This window comes from Paramisgurnus dabryanus, chromosome 10, assembly GCF_030506205.2.
Source record: "Paramisgurnus dabryanus chromosome 10, PD_genome_1.1, whole genome shotgun sequence".
In the NCBI taxonomy this organism is placed as follows: Eukaryota; Metazoa; Chordata; class Actinopteri; order Cypriniformes; family Cobitidae; genus Paramisgurnus; species Paramisgurnus dabryanus.
The window spans coordinates 10,409,025-10,427,617 of record NC_133346.1 but is presented as its reverse complement, the minus strand read 5'-3'; the positions used below and the strand labels follow the sequence as shown (position 1 = coordinate 10,427,617).

Sequence of the window (18,593 nt, the reverse complement as noted above, 5' to 3'; positions counted from 1 at the left end):
TTTGTAAATAACATTGCATGTAAAATTGTATGATCTTGTTTGGAGGAGTGCCATTAGGGGTTTCGCCTAAAGCCGAGTTCAGACTGCATGATTTTATCCCTGATTTTGAAGATCAATCATCAAAAATCGCAGACAAATGCTTGAAATCACAGGCAAATTGGTGCTTGTGCATGCGAGTGACATTCACACAGTGTGAATTTTCAAACACGCGATCTGAGAGAATCGCAGACGAGTCGCCGACACCTGTGAGATATCTGGCATGCAGTCTGAACTAGGCATAATGGCTAATGGTTATTTGTTCTTACTTTGTGAGGTGTCTAATGTACTACACTCGTATGTTTTTGTAGGATTTGGTCTCGCCCCTGTGATTACGGGTTAAATTTCATTTACTGTAAGTTTTTGTACATTTTACTGTGTACGAATTAGCTAACTTGTAAAAAATATGTACGAATTCCAATGACATCAGGCTGTCAAACCAACATTGTAATAAAACCACGACATTTCACGAAAATCAACCTATGAATTGCTTATATGTAACAGTCTCTGCACATAAGTTGAGATAAAGAAAGTATTCTGACACTTTACACTTCAGATTTAATAATAAAAAACAAATCAGGATGTTTTTCTTATTTGTATAAAAACTTTAGACACCCAGCGAAGTGTAATATAAATTTTTGGCAGCTACATCATCTTCTCGCTTTTATGTTGCCAGCGTGCCTGCATGCGAGGATCAAAAAAGTGACGCTTTCTTCTTCGCCTGTGGATATTTAGAGCATACAAAAAGTGTCATGTAGGATGAAACCAAAAATCTAAAGCAATGGACACCGTGACTGTTTGCGCGCGCGCGTGTGTGAGATAGAAAAAAAGTGATAATATATATACACTGAGTGAGAAATTCAGTCTGCACGTACACCTCTAGAAGTGAGGAAAGTAGCTGCAAGTGCTGTGTGTGTGTGAATCTGTGTGTGTGTGTGGATCGAGTCTCTTCTTCTCTCACACTGCCTGCAGGCCGCCCCTGGCTGGCTGCTCACATCAAAGACGGTTTTCTCTCTCTGAGGAGCTGAGAGACTCTGCCCAAGGCTTGCCTGGGCCTTCACAGACCTGCCTTAGGGGTTAACGTCAAACCACGGGCCTGTGCCACTCGCCGCAAGACACTGCTAATCATGGCCAACGCCGCAGCCGACCGAATGGGGAGGTTTAGACAACAGCGTACCATGCTACCGTATGCAAGCGGTTGGCAAACGGGTGTGCTGTAATCGGCCGGGGACGGACGGTTTGGGAATGAGGTTTAAAGTATTTAAAGTGTCAGTGTGCCATGTATTATTTACTTCATGAATAAAGGAGGAAAACATGACTTATGCAAGCGTGTTGCTATCCAAATCAGGCATCTGTGTCTGCTTGTATTTAGATCAATATGTTATAAGGCTTTCAAATACCGATAAATCTGCATTATTTATGTCTTATGGAACAATTCATACAGGTGCCTACAAAATATTCACAGAAAAATAACTAGAACAGAAGAAACACGTGAACCCTTTATAGTAAATGCATAAACATTAGTTAAGTTAAGAACTTAGCTGACCAACTAGCAAATAGTTAAGGCTAATCAGTCTTACAATTTGGATTTAAATTAGACCTACCTTTTTATGTATACTGTACTTAAAACAGCTATATATGATCAGACTTGAAGAAAAAAGCATGACTACTCTAAGCAGTTTATGCAACCGGCCCCAGAACACCTTAGCAACCACATAACACCCTAGCAACCAGGTAGAAGACCCTAGAAACTTTATTGCAATTATACTGCAGTCTAATAAATATATAGGAATAAGTGATGTGTGGGTCATCTCATAACCTGTAGGTCCCACGAGTCGTGTTGGGTGGTTGAAGGAATTGTCACTTTATTTGCGGGGCAGGTTGGGGCTGGTCATTCAAAACTAAAAAAAAAAACATGTATGTTGCATGCAATTCCCTATAACCTATTTAAAGTATTTGGGAATGTAGGGGAGAGTGGGGCATAACCTAACGCTTTTTGGTTTTGGCTCAATCGTTCGAAAAATATTTGCGTTTGATTCATTATATTTTTACACAAGCAACACACACATCTCTGCTACAAATGAACATTTGAAGTTTGTTTCTAGTACTTACCATTCTTGGACAATTACACCAAATGTGACAGAAGTGCAAACGTTACAACTTACCCCATAGGTGGGGTTAATTGTAACAGGCAGGGGGTTAGTTGTAACACTTGCTAAAAATTAAGTTTGCAGGCAAATATTTCAATACTATTTTGTTTATATCATTGAAGTGGATATTGTTTATATATCCGTCTATAATAGACAGGTATATACACTGTATTCATTCATCCAACCCTTTTCTTACAATAGTTCAATTATAAATGAATACAAATGTCTAAATATGTGAGGAAAAATCTGCAAAATTATGACAAAACATTTTTTTATATGTTACTCAGTCTGTAATAATCATACTAAAGTTTCAAAATCAAATTCGGAGGTAATGAGCATCAAAGTCTGATTCATTTCATTATGATTTTAATCTTTGACGTGACCTTATTCAATCAATATTAAAGATATGAACAAAAATACATTTGACACACGATTTTTGATACGACAGGCACATTTATATTGTTGGCAGCCAGCAATCATTTGTGTGTAGCCTATTTAAAACAATGGCAAGAATTACGCTAACGTTAGCGGTTTTCATATCGTAAGTTCTGAGGGGTTCGTTGTAACAAAGCGTTACAATTAACCCCGCTGGGTCAAAATATTTTTAAAGCCCACCAAAAAAGTTACAAAGAGCTGCAGACATATTTCAAAACGATGCTATGTTTTAGTCAACAAGACACTGATTAATATGAAATAGCATTGGATTTGGTATCGTACACACCCAACTTAGAAACCGAAAAAAACCTTGTTGAAAAAATGACTAACATGCCACCAAAACACTCGTTCATCAATAACTCTCTGGAAAAACATTATACATTTCTAATAATTTGCGGGAGAAAATAATTGGCAGCGTGAAAAAATACCAGAAAAAAACAGACAACCTTGTGCAACAATGTAAACAGTCCATGTTACAACTAACTCCACATTAGTTTTTGCCCCGCGCACCCCTATATTTTCATATTTTATTAGGTTCTTCTTAGATAAGGTTACAATACGTAGGTCTACGTAGCAATGCAACTTGTGTTATGTCCCCAAACCTTTGGCCACTCATGTCACAAAAGCGTCAGGCAACTCCAGCCGCCAGCCACAACAACAAAACAAACTGAGAATTAAAATTGAAGATGGGAGATGAGGTCGGGAATTTACATGATTAAAAGAAAAGAACGTCAAGCTGCTAAATCTAATGTTTGGTAATGTTCTCGGAAATAGTGATATAATATAATGTCTGTTTCCAAGCACTTTTAGGCTGAAATAAAGCCTGTTTTCATTTACATTACAATGCCTAGTATGTCTAGGGGCAGGCCCAATAATTTCATAAAGGCGGGACCCACAGGTTAGAAAAAACTAATAGGAATCTGTGCACACTACAACTGCACCCTGAGTATTCACCCCATATTACACAATTTTATCACTGTTTTATTTTTAGATGCAGGATTTGCATCAAGTTTCATATTGTTGCACTTTATACTGCACCATTTTCAAGAGCATACACTTTAAAAGACATCTACGCACAAATTTAATGCTAAATTTGTCACCGATATCTGTACACTTGACCAATAAACTCGAAACGCTATAGAGACACCTTGGCACAAGGCAACAGAACAGTTTTGCAAGCACCAAGCACTGCCCTAGCGACCACCCAAAAATATCCTACTGTAGGAGCCACAATAGCAACACCCAGGCAAACACTCAGAATGCTGCAGCATCATGTCAGTGATTTTGCAAGGGCTTTCTTTAAAAAAAAACAAACTTGAAAATATAATTTTACTTTTAAACTTAAAATTAAGTCTAAGTAAGGGATAATGTACAGGTATATGCAGCCGGATGTTATCACAGAAATAAACCCCCCATCAGGTATCTTATATCACACTAAAGGGAATTTTTTAACAATAAAAACCTGCTGCCTGTACATTATTCTGCTCATTACACAGCTATTTACCTCATAAGTAAGGTAAGGCACATTAAAAATGTATTTGAAATATTTTATAAACTCATTAACGAATGCAGACCTTCCCTGAGGAAAACCCGTTTATTTTAAGATAAAACGTTCAAGGTAAGATGTTAAAATTTCACGAACACGCTACTTGGTTAAATCATTTAGACATATAATGTCATATATGTCATTAAAAGACATATTTTGTGTAATATTAAACTGTACCTGTCAAAATGATCCGGGTAAATGTGTGTTATTAGTTTTGAGCGTTGTTATCTGGGAATATCGTGGCTGGCCAATCAAAATCAAGAATTCCAACAATCCATATAACATTTTTAAATAAAGTCTACATTATGGCATACCCAACACTCACCTGTAAACGGCTCGCTTGTCTGACTCCAGTTGGGCTTGGGGGTCAAGGGTCACGCTGACCGGGGCGGCCCCAGCTGCCGAAGCCGCAGATATGTGGACATGCTGGGCCTTTGAGTTTTGCTGCGTAGTGCCTGTCATCTAAAAAAAAAAACGAGAAGAGGAAGGAATTTAGGTGTAAACTTAATGTTGCCATAATCAGATTCGAATGTTTTTCCAAATCCACTCAACTTCTATAATAGTAATAGTTGATAATTCTTGCCTGAGCTAACTGAAACAAATGATTTCATTCTGGAAAAAAATGTCTCAACCCATTATGGTCTAACATCATCTGCGCTGATGTGCCAAAGATGCTGATCAACATCATCTTGCTTGTACGCTTGTTATAGGTGGCTCCCAGCCAGGAGCTGGTGTCTTATCAGATCTGGTTTATGAACGCTTGACTTTGGTGTTTTTAATGGATTACGTAGCTTTAGCTACAAAAGCGGAAATGTGTGTACAATAATCTGCTTTTATCTTCTCCACGAAAGAGGGAAAGAGGCAGAAATCCAGATAAAGTTCTACATAAACTCGAGACAAAAAGCTATCTTTGAAACTTTGACATTTTTGTATTCCTTTATCCAAGGTTCCCACACCATAGTTAACTTCAAATCCAAGAACCTTTCAAGGATTTTCCAGGTCCAATACCCTAAAATTCAATGACTAAATGTGGGGACACATTTCAAGTGAGAGCAAGGTTACATCGTTTTACCTTTTAAGATACATTGTTACAGTTCCCTTTTGAGGGAACTTGCGCTGCGTCACTTCGGTGACACTTTGGGGACGCCTCCAGTGGTAAGTGCGTCTGAATGTGTATATCAAATCCAACTAATGGTGAGGCTTAACGACAAAGACAGGGTGACGCGGGAGCCAGGAATTTTATCGCTATCTCAAATATTACCAAATACGGCGTTATAGGGTCTCAGGAAGTATGGCAAGGGAGAAGCAGCGTCTGGTTCCCTTCTCAGGGAACAACAGTTACATACGTAACCGGAGACATTTTCATGTGTCAAACACAACTATGCAAAAAGCATTTTGGTATGAATCAACATTTGCACAGAAGGTATAAGAAGATATAAGCATTTAAAGCAAACAGTTTATCATGTGTGCTTAAAAAGTCCTACAATACACACGGAATAATATTGATTTTTTTCCAGAAAACTTCTTGCATAAAATAGATTCAATCACTATGTATATTTTCAAAAACTTCACAGGGCCTTGAATATTTTTCCTCAGATTCACAAACTTTCAAGGATTTCAAGGATCCGTAGGAACCCTGTTTATCCTTTTTTACAGCTGCCGCAAATCAGGAATTGACTGCCGATGTGTCTGCTGTCTTTGTATCGCCCATTTTGACAATGTAAGAGTGATACTGACGGCAGCATATGGTCTCATTACCCCAAGAATTTTACATAGGTCACTTTCTGCAGTAAAACATCATTCATGGTTATCGAATAAAAACGCAGTAGCGAGGTGTTGCCCATTAACATTCAAAAAACTGGGAATGTAGCTCAATAACAGCAAAATGTACTTTGTCTTGTTGTTTTTTACTGTTTTTCTATGTTGACTAATAAAAATAATAATAATAAAACATAAAAAAACTGTCTGGACGCTATTTGAGATGCATTAGTTGAAGACATGATGCAACATCCTTAGTTTTTCCCTACATATTTATCTCATGTGATACAGCTTTAAAGGCAAACCCCGCCACCATGCCCGCCCGCCACCAGACCAAAGTGGTTTTGAGGAAGGAAGCTGAAAGTCTTAATCCCAGTCTCAAATAGGAAATAAATTAGCTTCTTCACACTTAACTAGCTCTCATTTGCATGTCTCCTCCACCAGCGCGCTGCTTTTGCTTTCGTCTCCCCAGCCTTTAATCCTCAGGGTGGAGGAATACAGCAGCTGGACAGGGAGGGTGGGTTTTGGGGGCTGTGGGACAATGATGCTTCCTTGTGCGTCCCTTAAGATTAACTCAGTACACGTACAAAGAAGATATTACATGATAAATCTTGCATGGGGCTAGAGATATGGATGTACTTCTGATGGGCGCGTTTGGAGACACATCAAACCTCCCATACACCTGCTGAAATAAAACCATTTGCTTGTCTTACAGCCCAGTGGTTCTCAAACTTTTTCGGTGTGCGGCACACCTTGTTGTACAGTGTGGCCCCCCCAAAGAAAATGTGAGACATAAAACATTCTTAAACATAAAATTTGAATTAAATCAAATTTATGAAGATATATAGTGCTGTTGGATAGTAGCTTTATTTCTCTGAGGTTAAATTCTACAGAATTTAAAATAAATTTATGTATTTTAAAACCGGGCCTCCTGGTTTCTGGTTTTAGAGTGGTTTTAGGCTAAACCAGATACAAAACTACCTTAACTGGCTAAAGTCTTAGCAAGGCTTGGAGAGAAGATGGACCTGCTCACCTGTTGGCTCTCTTGGTATGACGGTGGAGGGACGCTCTGTGTAGCCATCATGGTCAATGCTGGTGCTGGGGACACATGTTGCATCATGGGATAGCTTCACATGGAGACCCTGAGGAAAATAAATGATTTAGATTGGTGGTGGGGAGTTTATAAGAGCAGATAAGCATAACAAATTTAAAATGACAGCTAAATTATAACAATGTAAATAACTGTAGCTGGTGACTATAACTTCAAAAGTGCCTGGTTAACTAAAAAAAAACATGATCCACCGTAAATACGGAAATTATTTCAGGATCCACCACAAGGTGCTGCTATACTTAAACTGACAGAAAAACGCACACACATTTTCCCCACTTTAAAAAACACTAACTTCTTGTTGCTAATGGTATAATTTAATTATGTATACAAATAAAAGCTATTAATGCTTATTTAAACATTATATTATAACCTATATATTCTGCCATAAAGAGTAAAACATACAACAATAGTATCACTAAAATATTTACATGAACTGTGCTATAATACTCTAATCTGTAATCTAAACAAAAAACAATCGTGCGTGTAGTCTGCCTGTCTAGGAAAGAAATAAACACGCACTTTAAAGTGAAGGCACAAGATGAGTTTGTGTTTTTAAAAGGTAAACATGACAACCTCGGCAGGCCAATCAGGAGCTCATTAGTTCTGTTGTCATAAGAGTAATTGACACTGGGCATAGGAAGGATGGACCCTGGGGACAGTGCACCACGGGAGGCCCCAACTATAGATAATTGGCCCCATGTTACCACACAGGGACCCCTGGATCCCATTTGAGAGTCAAGTATTATCTACGATAGGACAAATGTTCATTTCCTTTCATTTTCCACTCCATGTTAACCTGTCTGTATCAATAATCGTTTAATCAATTCGGTCATTTGTTTCGTAACAATGGACAGGGTTTAGATTAATCCAGGACTAGGCCTTAGTTAAATTAGGACATTAAAGTAGTTTTTACAAAAACATACCTTACAAAAAAATACTGGTGTGAATCTTGAGACAGAAGAATGGCACACCTCTTATATTTTAAGATATGTCAGACGAAGGTGTTTGTTAGCAAGGGGACAGCAAGGGGACAGATTTTAAATCTCTATGTGAAGTTTTAGCTCAAAATACCATATAGATAATTTATTATAACATGTTAAAATTGCCACTTTGTAGGTGTGAGCAAAAATGTGGGTGTGCCCTTTAAAATGCAAATGAGTTGATCCCTGAACTAAATGGTAGTGCGTTTGTTGGATAGTGCAGATTAAGGGGCGGTGTTATCCCCTTCTGACATCACAAGGGGAGCCAAATTCAAATTACCTATTTTTTTCACATGCTTGCAGAGAATGGTTTATCAAAACTAAGTTACTGGCTTGTTGTTTTGCACATTTTCTAGGTTGCTAAAAGCACTATGGACCCAATTATAGCACTTTAACATGGAAAATGTCAAATTTTCATGATATGTCCCCTTTAAGAAAGCTCAAACAAGCATTTTAGTCTTGGACTAGACTTAAGCCTTGTCCTGGAAATTGGCCACTTTTGAAAGATAGATTTGGAAATTTTTACATTTAAATTTGAATAAATTGTATAAATAAAAAATATCAAATTAGTCTCAATAAAGTATATTTGTTTGTCTTCATAAAAATTAAATTAAATGTGACTGCAAACTAGGCTTTGTTGTTTCTTTTCATGTTATGTATGTAGTATAAAGTTGGTGCCTACAAAATGTATTAGCATAAACATCTTCGAAGATGCAAACATATTGTCTCTGCAGTATTGATCCCATCTGAGTGCATTACAAAAATAAAAAAGCACATTTATGAAACATAAAGGGATAGTTCACCCAAAAATGAACATTTTGCCATTATTTCTTCACCCTCATGTTGTTGCAAAACTTAATACATTTCTTTGTTCAGCTAAACACACATGAAGATATTTGTAATGAACCAGGAAACAGAAGCACCATTGACTTCCAAATTAGGAAAAAAGTACTACTATGGAAGTCAATGGTGCTCCAAAATTGGTTTGGTTACAAACATTGCTCAAAAAATCTTCCTTTGTGTTCAGCAGAATAAATGAAATGTATTTAAAAAAAAATTTGTGAACTATCCCTTTAAATCAGTGTTAAAATCAGATTAATTTGCCGTTAATTCCTTTTATATGAATTTTACAGAGTCAGACACGCTTAAAGCTTCAACAAGCATCCGAAAGACGCTTGACCTCCCCAAAAATAGACCACAATTGAGTTGCGAGCATTTAGTGAATCTAAGAATTGCAAAGAAAGAATACTAAAGATGCGAAGCAATCACATGTAATTACAGCGACAGAACTCTGGGAAAGAGCAGAACAATCACATCTGCGGTGTAAATGTGGGAGGGACCTCTGCTCCCATCTGTAATTACACAAGACATAAATCACTCATTTAAAACCTGACCTATAAAGTTCCTTCTGTGCTTTAGAAATAGTCATCTTCTCCCTTGAGAACCGCTTGTTAGCTTCGTCTATTCATGGAAACAGCCTATATCTTCACAGCTTGAAATCTCAGACACAAAGCATTTTGTTTATATGCATATGTATTGTTTAAATCTAAATGGATGTATCAAAGCAGCTCGATAATTCTGTAAACAGCAGAGACGAATTCTCGGAAACCAAGGAACCATTAGGGGACGGTACAGCAGGGATGCCAGGTCTGTTAGACGTGAACAGGATGTAACCTTCTCCTCAGACATCAGACAGACATCAGCCCGGGAAAACAGGAAAGATTTTTCCTGCGGCTCATCTTCAGGTTGGCTACAGCGTGTGGAAAAGCAGTCGAAGGGGCCAAGATAAACCAAGCAGCTATTTTAAGGAGATCACACAGACACTCGCGCACAAAGGGGGTTATGGGTAATCATTATCATAAACACCATTAGAACCTCTGCACTCGAAACGTTTCATGTTGGAGTTCATGGAAACGTGAGGAATTTTCCAAGCGCAAATTAGATTCCGGCTTGGCATTGCATATTTTATGAAGCTGGTCCAAATCATACAAATTGAGAATGTTGTGTGCACGTGTGTGTGTGTGCGCGTGTGTGATCTGTATACTGATTACACACCGCGCTTGTGTTCCCGTTCCAAGTGCTATCAGCCGAAAGGCATCTTCACTGTTATCTCTCCTCATTTTAATTGCAAATTTTGCAAGCGAGTTGGTAATTAAATGGAAAATTGCACATTAATTGATGAGACTAAAGATAAAGCAATTCCAATTATTGCGCTGTATTTTAAGAAGGCCTCCCAAGTCTCCGTCCCTCGAGTGGGGCGCTACCCAATACTATGGCATCGTGATAATAATGCAAACACGCTGTGTATATACTAAAGCAGGTTAACGGCTCCATCCTCGCTCCGACAGACACACACATTGACTCGTCTGCGCACAAATTCTTAAGATGAGCAAATAAGTCAGTGAGCCTCTGTGGGCTAAGGGTCTGTACTGATTAAGCCTTCCGGCTTGCTCTTTTAAAACACATCATCACACCTTCTGACTTAACATGCAGAGTATTGATCTCAATGCATTGGTCAATACAAACACATTGAACCGTTGACTGACATACAGTCAAAAACTTCTTCCCCTGCGTCTTGCCTTGGAGCATCTCCGTGTAAAGTCCAGACATGTACTTTAAAGGAAAACTATGCTCTTACCTCAACTTAGATGAATGAATACATATTTTTCTTTTTTCAATGCGTGCACTTTTAATCTTTGTACAGCGCTTCCTGAATGTGTTAGCATTTAGCCTAGCCCCATTCATTCCTATGGCCCCAAACAAAAGTTTTATTTTGTGCCACCATACTTATTCGTGTAACTACTTATGTAAGAGTCTTTAAATAGGGAAAACATTGAAGTGTTTGGTGGCTTCCAAATTCATTCCTGTTTGGAGCCATAGGAATGAATGGGGCTAGGCTAAATGCTAACACATTCACAACGTGCTGTACAAAGATTAAAAGTGCACACATTGAAAAGAAAGGTATGTATTAATTCGTCTAAGTTGAGTTAAGAACATAGTAAAATATTGAAAAATTGTGATGTTTTCCTTTAATAAGTGTGCAGTTAATACATTATACAATTACATCACATTTTCTTCCTAGGACTTTTCCTCCCGAGGAGTTTTTTCTCCTAGAAGTTTTTTTCAACCACTAGGGAGTCAGCTGACATTGCCTTAACCACATTAGTGATTATGCAAGCTTATGCAATAGAGATGTGTGTACTATTACGTTAGTGGCTTACAAAGACAATGCACTGAAAAATGCAAGTGAAATGCATTCCTGCTAACATGTGAAATAAAAACATGGGATATTGAATGTGCGAGACGATCAAAGTAAAATTTTCTAATATAATTATCAAGGATTTTTGCACCAAAATAAATCATCATTAGACAAAAGGGCACAGTGTAAATGACTTTATTCATTCATTAAACAACATCATATCTTTCAGAGTGGGCACTTTTGAGCAGGCCATTCACCCAGGATACCCTAGCAACCACATAATGCAATAAAACACCCTCAAAATGCCTAGCAACCATAAAGCAATGCCTTGGAAACAGCAGCACCCTAGCACTGTGGAAGTGAATTGTAGTATACAGTGGAGCTGATTGTATCTTCATGCCTTGAGCTCTTAATTACAGCTAGCAGGAGAGCGCTTTGGGAAATGGAAAGGAAAGGGGAAATGTATTGAACACGTCTGGTGTGTGTCTGAGAAAGAAAAACGCCAGGATGGTAACCTTCTTCTCATCGATACCGCTCTCGCAGACCCCTCGGCCACGATCGCTGGGCTGTTTGATCACGTTGTTAATTAACACAAACACCTTGTGGAAACCTGGTACTGATGAAGGTAATGGAGCGACGACGAGGGCTTGTTGATTAACGACAAACGATGCATGCTAATTCGCTCTACAGTACACATTAGAAATGCACACTTTACTTTTAGTTTCACATATAACTTTATATACTTCTACAACTGAAAGAGGACCGTCGTAAACCTCTACTTTTTATAAGTATTTCATTAGGGATTTAGAGTAATCTAAGCGCTAATAAAACATCAGAAATTCATTAAAGTATAACATTTTGGTACACTGTTTTTAAATTACTGGTTTGGGATGCATTTAAAGTGCATCTGCAGTACCGTTAGCAAAAAGTTTAGTAACAGCTGACTGAAGTGTTTCTCAAAATCAAAAAAAAAAAAATTTAATCTAGAAGAAGAGGATTTATTTTATTTAAGCCAGCACTGGGTCAAAAAACAACAAACCCAGCATTTGGGTTAAAGGTGCAATTTGTAAAATATTAGCAGTAAAATGTCCAAAAACCACTTGGCCAGTGTTATATAGTTTGTCCAGCTGATTACTATCAATATCTGTAATGTTTTCAACTACTCAACTACATTCAAACATTGACACGGGGCAGTGCAGTCTCCTATCAATAGGTGTGTTCGAGATCATCCGGCGCTGCGCAGACCGATCGGCGAGGTTTGCCGCTTGCAGTCGAGGGAGGAACTGAAGACGGAGCCGTCAAGCCGGACACCTGCTGCTTGCCGTAGTGACGTGTGCGCCGTGTTTCCTTGTTTTTAATCGCAAATGAAGTGAATTAAAAGCTGAATTTGATAAAAACAAACCTTTTAATAAAAAGCTGCATCCAGAAACATTTTATATCGAATATTTTAATTGCTGCTTATACTGTATACCCGAAAATAACGGGAAACAAGCCTATATTATTAAAATACCAATAGAGTTTTTTATTTTCATTTTTATTTTATTACACGACACAATATAACATATTTAAGCATATTAAAGTGTTTTTTCCTGTTTTGAAAACATGAATTTATAATGTTTATAAGTGGAACTAAAGGTTAAACTTGCAACGCACGTGATCGTTGTCATCAATGAGGCGACCAATCACGTAAAGCTGTTACGTCATCACAACTCCGGGCAGCCGCTCTGGAGAAGCTGCACCGGCTGAGCTAGCCGGCTACTTTCGAAACGCTCTCGCGGTACTTAAAAACCATATGACACAGTCACGTGCCTGCAGCGCCAGCTGAAGTCGGACAAAAATACTAACCGGAATGCACTGCTTCAAGTCAGCTGCCGATCGGTCTGCGCAGCGCCGCATGAAGTCGAACACACCTAATGACGTTAATATCCATGTGACCCTTTGTCACCACCTTTACTGATGTAAAAACCACATGACAACAGTGGTCAAGTTCAAAAAAATTTAATGGCGGCCAAGGAAGCGACTGGAGCACAAATTTAGTGTAAATATTTTTTTTTCTTTTTACACATTTTAATTGCATTTCTAGCGAAAAATTAGTATTGTAGTTTTCAAATATGTGATTAGTTATCACAAAGGCGCTCTCTGTTTATATTTCAAACACGCTGCGTTCATGCCTTCGCTGCCTTCATGCCTCCGAAGTCATGGCCTCATGAGGCAGCGAGGCAACAAGTCACTGCCTTGAGTTTTCGGACGCAGCGAGCCAGTGTCGTGGACAAATGCGGAACTATGCGTTAGCGCCTGTCGGGCTACGCGCTTGCTTATGGACTTATGGATTACTTTTTACCATCTGCCGCTGGTTGTGTCAGCAAAGACAGCTCCCGTAAGCGTATGGGCCAACCAAACGACCCAAGAAGAGTTTGGAACAAAACGAGAGAAAGAATGAGGATCAATTTGGTGTTGCATTATCTGGATGGAGAGAGCTTCGCGACAACATTTAACTAGACAGAGATTCTGATCCTGTTTGTGTTTTACGCGAAGGGAAGGGTTGTTTTGATTCGTAACCCTTTAAAAAACTTATGCTATTATATTGATCACAACATTAGTGTGTTGACTGTAATCAGCGCGTCTTCCCGCAGACGATATGCACATCAAGATTTGTACAGCAATACAAATGGTCATTTTAAGACACTTCACAATAAGATTTGTACTGCCAATACATTATGTGAAAAATCATTGTAGATTGTAAATTGAAAACTTAATTCTGTACTGTGTTAACCATCGAATTTGGACTAATACTGCTATGACTAACAATTTCGTTTTGAACATCACATATAAACATAATGAAATAAACGATGTCATCAAACGCAACATTTACAAGACTTGATTACCTTATCCGTCAACGTGATTTCTCGTTTGCGTCTGATTGATGGCCATCAGCAGTTAAGTTAAAGACTACAAATCCCATAATTCCATGCTGCTTCGGAGCGGCATTAAACAACGTTATTTGATGTTATTGTGTTTTGGCGCCATCTAGTGGTAAAAATTCTACGTATTCGACCTTTAACCCAGAAAAAATGTATATATGACAAACAACCCAGCATATCTATCTATACAGTACTGTGCAAAATATTTGGTTAGACCATTAGATTTGTTGTTTTTGCAATGTTATAATGATCATATATAATTATTTCTCAGTCTCTTTAATCGGTTTGTCAAGTTTTTAGGGTAAACTCCCCTTACACTTGAGAAATAGGAAACTGCAGGATCTCTTAAACCTAAATCAAATTAAATCCTAATTTCTTTTTACTTCATTCTGCCCAAAAGCGCTCAAGATGTGTTTAGTGCCAAGAGAGGTCACACTAAACACAGACGATGCCTAAAGAAGACATTTAGTCATGAAAATTAATTTTTAATATTTCCTATATTTTCTGTTTGTCTCTAAATAAAATAGATTGAAAAATAAATATGATTGGACATTAAAACATCAAAAACAACAAGTCTGGTGGTGGTGGCCTAAAACCTTTGCACAATACTGTATATTTATGCTTTTATTCATAACATAACTACCATTGTGTTATACCATAGTTTTGATGAGTTTACAATTTTTCATAATTATACCCAAGGAACACACATAAAAAATGCATGAATACCTTTAACACATTGTAAATTGCTTTGGATTAAAGCATCTGCCACATGCATAAATGTATTGCAAAATGAGGAAAAAATATAAATTAAGCATGAGTAAGTGTTTCTAAACATTTGAACTATACTCTATGGTATAATGTAGCGCATCTAATGTATTAGTACAAATAATAGGCAATAGGGATGCAGACATAGTACATTCAAGCTGTAAAATGTAACAATAGCTCTGCTTCTCAAGATTTCCGCATAAAAAGTTGACACATATCATTCTACAAGAAATCCAAAGTAGTGGCATCCACCCAAACATCTGCAACTGCTCCCGCTATCAGCTCCAAACAAATGTCGGATAGTTGCCATGTACTGAATCCTTCCCCTAAGACACGCATCCTTGTTCCATGTGCACAATTCCAAAGGATCAAAGATGTGTGTGAGGGCAACGACTTCCTCTTAGTTAGAAACATCCTTTGTGGCCGGGCCGCAGAGCACTCGGCGTGCGAGCGGGTGCCGAGAATGAGCAGCAGGTTTTTTCCCAGTTAAGCAAAAACAGGTGACGTCTGAGGTATACAGGAGGAAGTTGTTTGCGGTTTATAGACCCCATTCATCAGCATCCACAGAGTCTCCCCCTGTGTCTCACAGCTAGCCCTTACATCTGCGATGAGAGTGGTTTATATATCTGTTTACTACTAGACAGGCTGGCAAACCGAAGAATCGACAGACCTTCACTTTTTTCTCAAAATACTTCTGAAAGTACTTTCAACGGCAGATTTATTTAAAGGTGAAGTGTGAAATGTATGCGTTAATGTTAACAAATTGTATTTTCATACAGGTTAACCTGAACACTCCCCTATTTGCCATTGGTCAGACGTACAGGAAATCCCACCCAAACTCGTGCGATACTGCATTGGGTTTGTCAGGATATTTAAACAAACAGAGCAATGTTTAGATAGCACCACCTGGGTTTCAACTTTTTAGAAAAATTTACCAAAACGTTTTTCCTGTATTACTCAGTGGTAAAGCATTGCGTTAGCAGGTTTTTTTACGATTTGCCTTGACCCCTGTGACTTTTGGGTTAGGTGCGGGTGTGCCTCATAAGTGGCTGGCTGCAGTACAAGTCATAACCCCGCCCTCTCCATTCAAACAAATGGGACTCTGCTCTAAATAAAAAAATTATTTACACTTCCAAAAAAAGTTGCCGAAAGATAGTTTTAGTCCTTTTAAGTAGTTGTTATCACATTGATATATGTTCAAGTGTTCATTTTTGTGATAACTTTCATTTTAGCTAGTTATTTGATGCTATAGAAACGGGGCGTGTCGTTAAGATTGGCGTGGTTTAATTGGTCGCACGAGCGTTTGGGCGGAAGTTTGATACCGCGGCTCCGCCTCTGGCTCCACGAACGATTCCTTTTGCGCATGCCCTGGCTCCAAACTGACGTTTTTACGTAACATGGCGGCGACCGTGGATGGACATTTTTGGCTTCAATTCATTTCAATGGAGGGAGGCGACGTCGCGTCGTCCATCTTTTTTTACAGTCTATGGTTAGGTGTGGTGTTACCTTATAGTTTTTTTTATGATAATTGTACGGTTTTGCCTGATTAACTTCGTACTAATTCATAATAATTACCTACCCAGTCTCATGTAGATGCGTATAAATAGCACAAAGTGTGAAAATCGTGCAATACATACACCAAATTCCACTTTGGCTTGCATATGAAACACAAGTCCTTCCCATTCACTTAAACGGCGCATCTTTTTGGTCGATTTATTTATTGGTTTCTCAATTTTTTTCTGTTTTTTAAACCATTTTCGCTTGGGTTTAGATTTAAGATTTGCTTAAGGAGGTTATTTAATAAACAGGTTTATCCATGTTTTTGTCTATATTTAAGCCATGGTCGCTTGGAGTTGCTAGAATTGGGGTTTTGGTTATGGATGTCATTTTTATATAACAAAAAGTTGTTCTAACCCTAAACCCAAGAAAAAATTGTTAAAAAATAGCGACACCAAAAATAAAGCAACAAAAAAAGATCCGCCGTTTAAATGAATGGGAATGACTGGCGTATCATATGCACGCCAAAGTGGAATTTGGCGTATTTATTGCACGATTTTCACACTTCGTGCTATTTATACGCAACTCCGTGAGACTGGATTCAAATTACCCAAATCGTAAAATTTGTATGAAATCTCTGGATACAAAATATACTAGTCAACATTTGAAGTGGATAAAAAACTTTCATCCAAGTTGTCCTAAGACAAGAACGGATATTGGGTATTGGTTTTAAGGCAACTTTTAGGAAAGGTTTTGATCCACTTCAAATGTTGACTAGTGTATATACCTTTGAATGCACTTTAAGTCGCATGGATAAAAGCATCGGATAAATGCATTAAAATTTAAAGAATGCTGTCTTTGAATTTTAACATAGAATAAATTGCAAAGTGATTATCTGGTATGAAAACAATCAAACTCTTCGGGCCCTATCTTGCAGCCAGCGCAATTGACTTTTGTCAGTGACGCATGTATCATTCGTATTTTGCACCCGGCGCACAGCGGGTTTTTCCCTCCACAGACGCACGTCGGCAAACTAGGGAATGAACTTGCGCTCCCTGGGCGGATCAGCGCAAAAAAGGAGGCGTGTTCCGGCGCAAACCATCCCTGATGCTATTTTGCCGTTTCAAAAAACAATTGCACCACTGACCAGAAAAAAATAGTCTAAAGTCAGTGGCGCGTTGCGCGTTGTTGATTATGCTATTTTAAGGGCGCATGCTTGACCATAATGTATAGCGTGCACAACGCGCACACACTTTGCTTTTCTAATCTACACAGATGCAACAGTTATAGTTTTTATTTATTTTGTGTGGCTGCGTTAAAAAAATTATCATGCAAATAACGATTAAAATATTTTCATAAGTTGGTTGTGTGGCTGTATTACGTTTATTTTATATAAATAATAATTAAAATGTTTTCATAAGAAACCTTAAGTGTACTTTGGGGTTGGACTGCTTGCGTTTCTTGGCTTTCAGCGGTGAGGGTGGACGCAGCGATGTCCTCTGCTGGCGTCAGGTCCTGTGTAGAGGCAGATCCACCTCCCGTTACACGGTGTGCCCGATTTATGCTGGCAAGCTTGGGATTCCCCCGTCTCCTGACATCATTGTAGCGCTTGCGGCGCAACGCCCTGGGAATGCCAGCTGATGAGACTGTGGCTATTTCCTCTCATGCCTGTTTAACCTACGCTGATTTGGCCGGGTTTCTCCCATCCCCATACAAAACAACTTCTCTGTCTTTGACTGCTCTTACAAGAACATCGGTCTCCTCGGCTGTGAACCGCTCCTGGCGTGTGCCTGGTAAATCCGTCATAATTATAGCAACCCGCCATGGAACTTGCGCCCTTGCGTTTAAAGGGAATGTTGGATGACGTTCTGATTGGTTTTTTTGACGTTACGCCCAAACCACACCTATGAATAATGAACCTACTTCAGACCAACCCCTTATTGATTTGCGCCTGGCGCAAGAGTTATTTCTCCCGCCGGGAAAATAGCAACAGCGCCCAAGATCCGCCCACAAATTCACTTGCGCTTCGCACTTGCGTTTCAGATCGTTAAATTAGGGCCCTTCATGTTTAAATATTGGTAAGCTACAACACTTTTCCTTGTACTTTTCCCAAAAAATTGCTGAGCTTCAAAGTGAGCAATGAGTTAATTGTAAACAAACACAAACAAAGCGATGTTTAGAAAGCATCATCAGGT

At 38.6% G+C, this 18,593-nt stretch overlaps 1 protein-coding gene across 1 annotated transcript in view; it reads right to left on the bottom strand.

Moving 5' to 3' along the window:
• The window catches only part of pknox2 (pbx/knotted 1 homeobox 2), a 98,184-nt gene that overhangs the window by 38,908 nt on the left and 40,683 nt on the right, over nt 1-18,593 (bottom strand). Inside the window, exons 3-4 of the mRNA XM_073815982.1 lie at nt 6,959-7,067; nt 4,493-4,629 (exon numbers count right to left, since the gene is read on the bottom strand). Coding sequence (XP_073672083.1) covers nt 4,493-4,629; nt 6,959-7,045 — 224 coding nt within the window. The 5' untranslated portion in view covers nt 7,046-7,067. The remainder of the gene's footprint in view (nt 1-4,492; nt 4,630-6,958; nt 7,068-18,593) is intronic.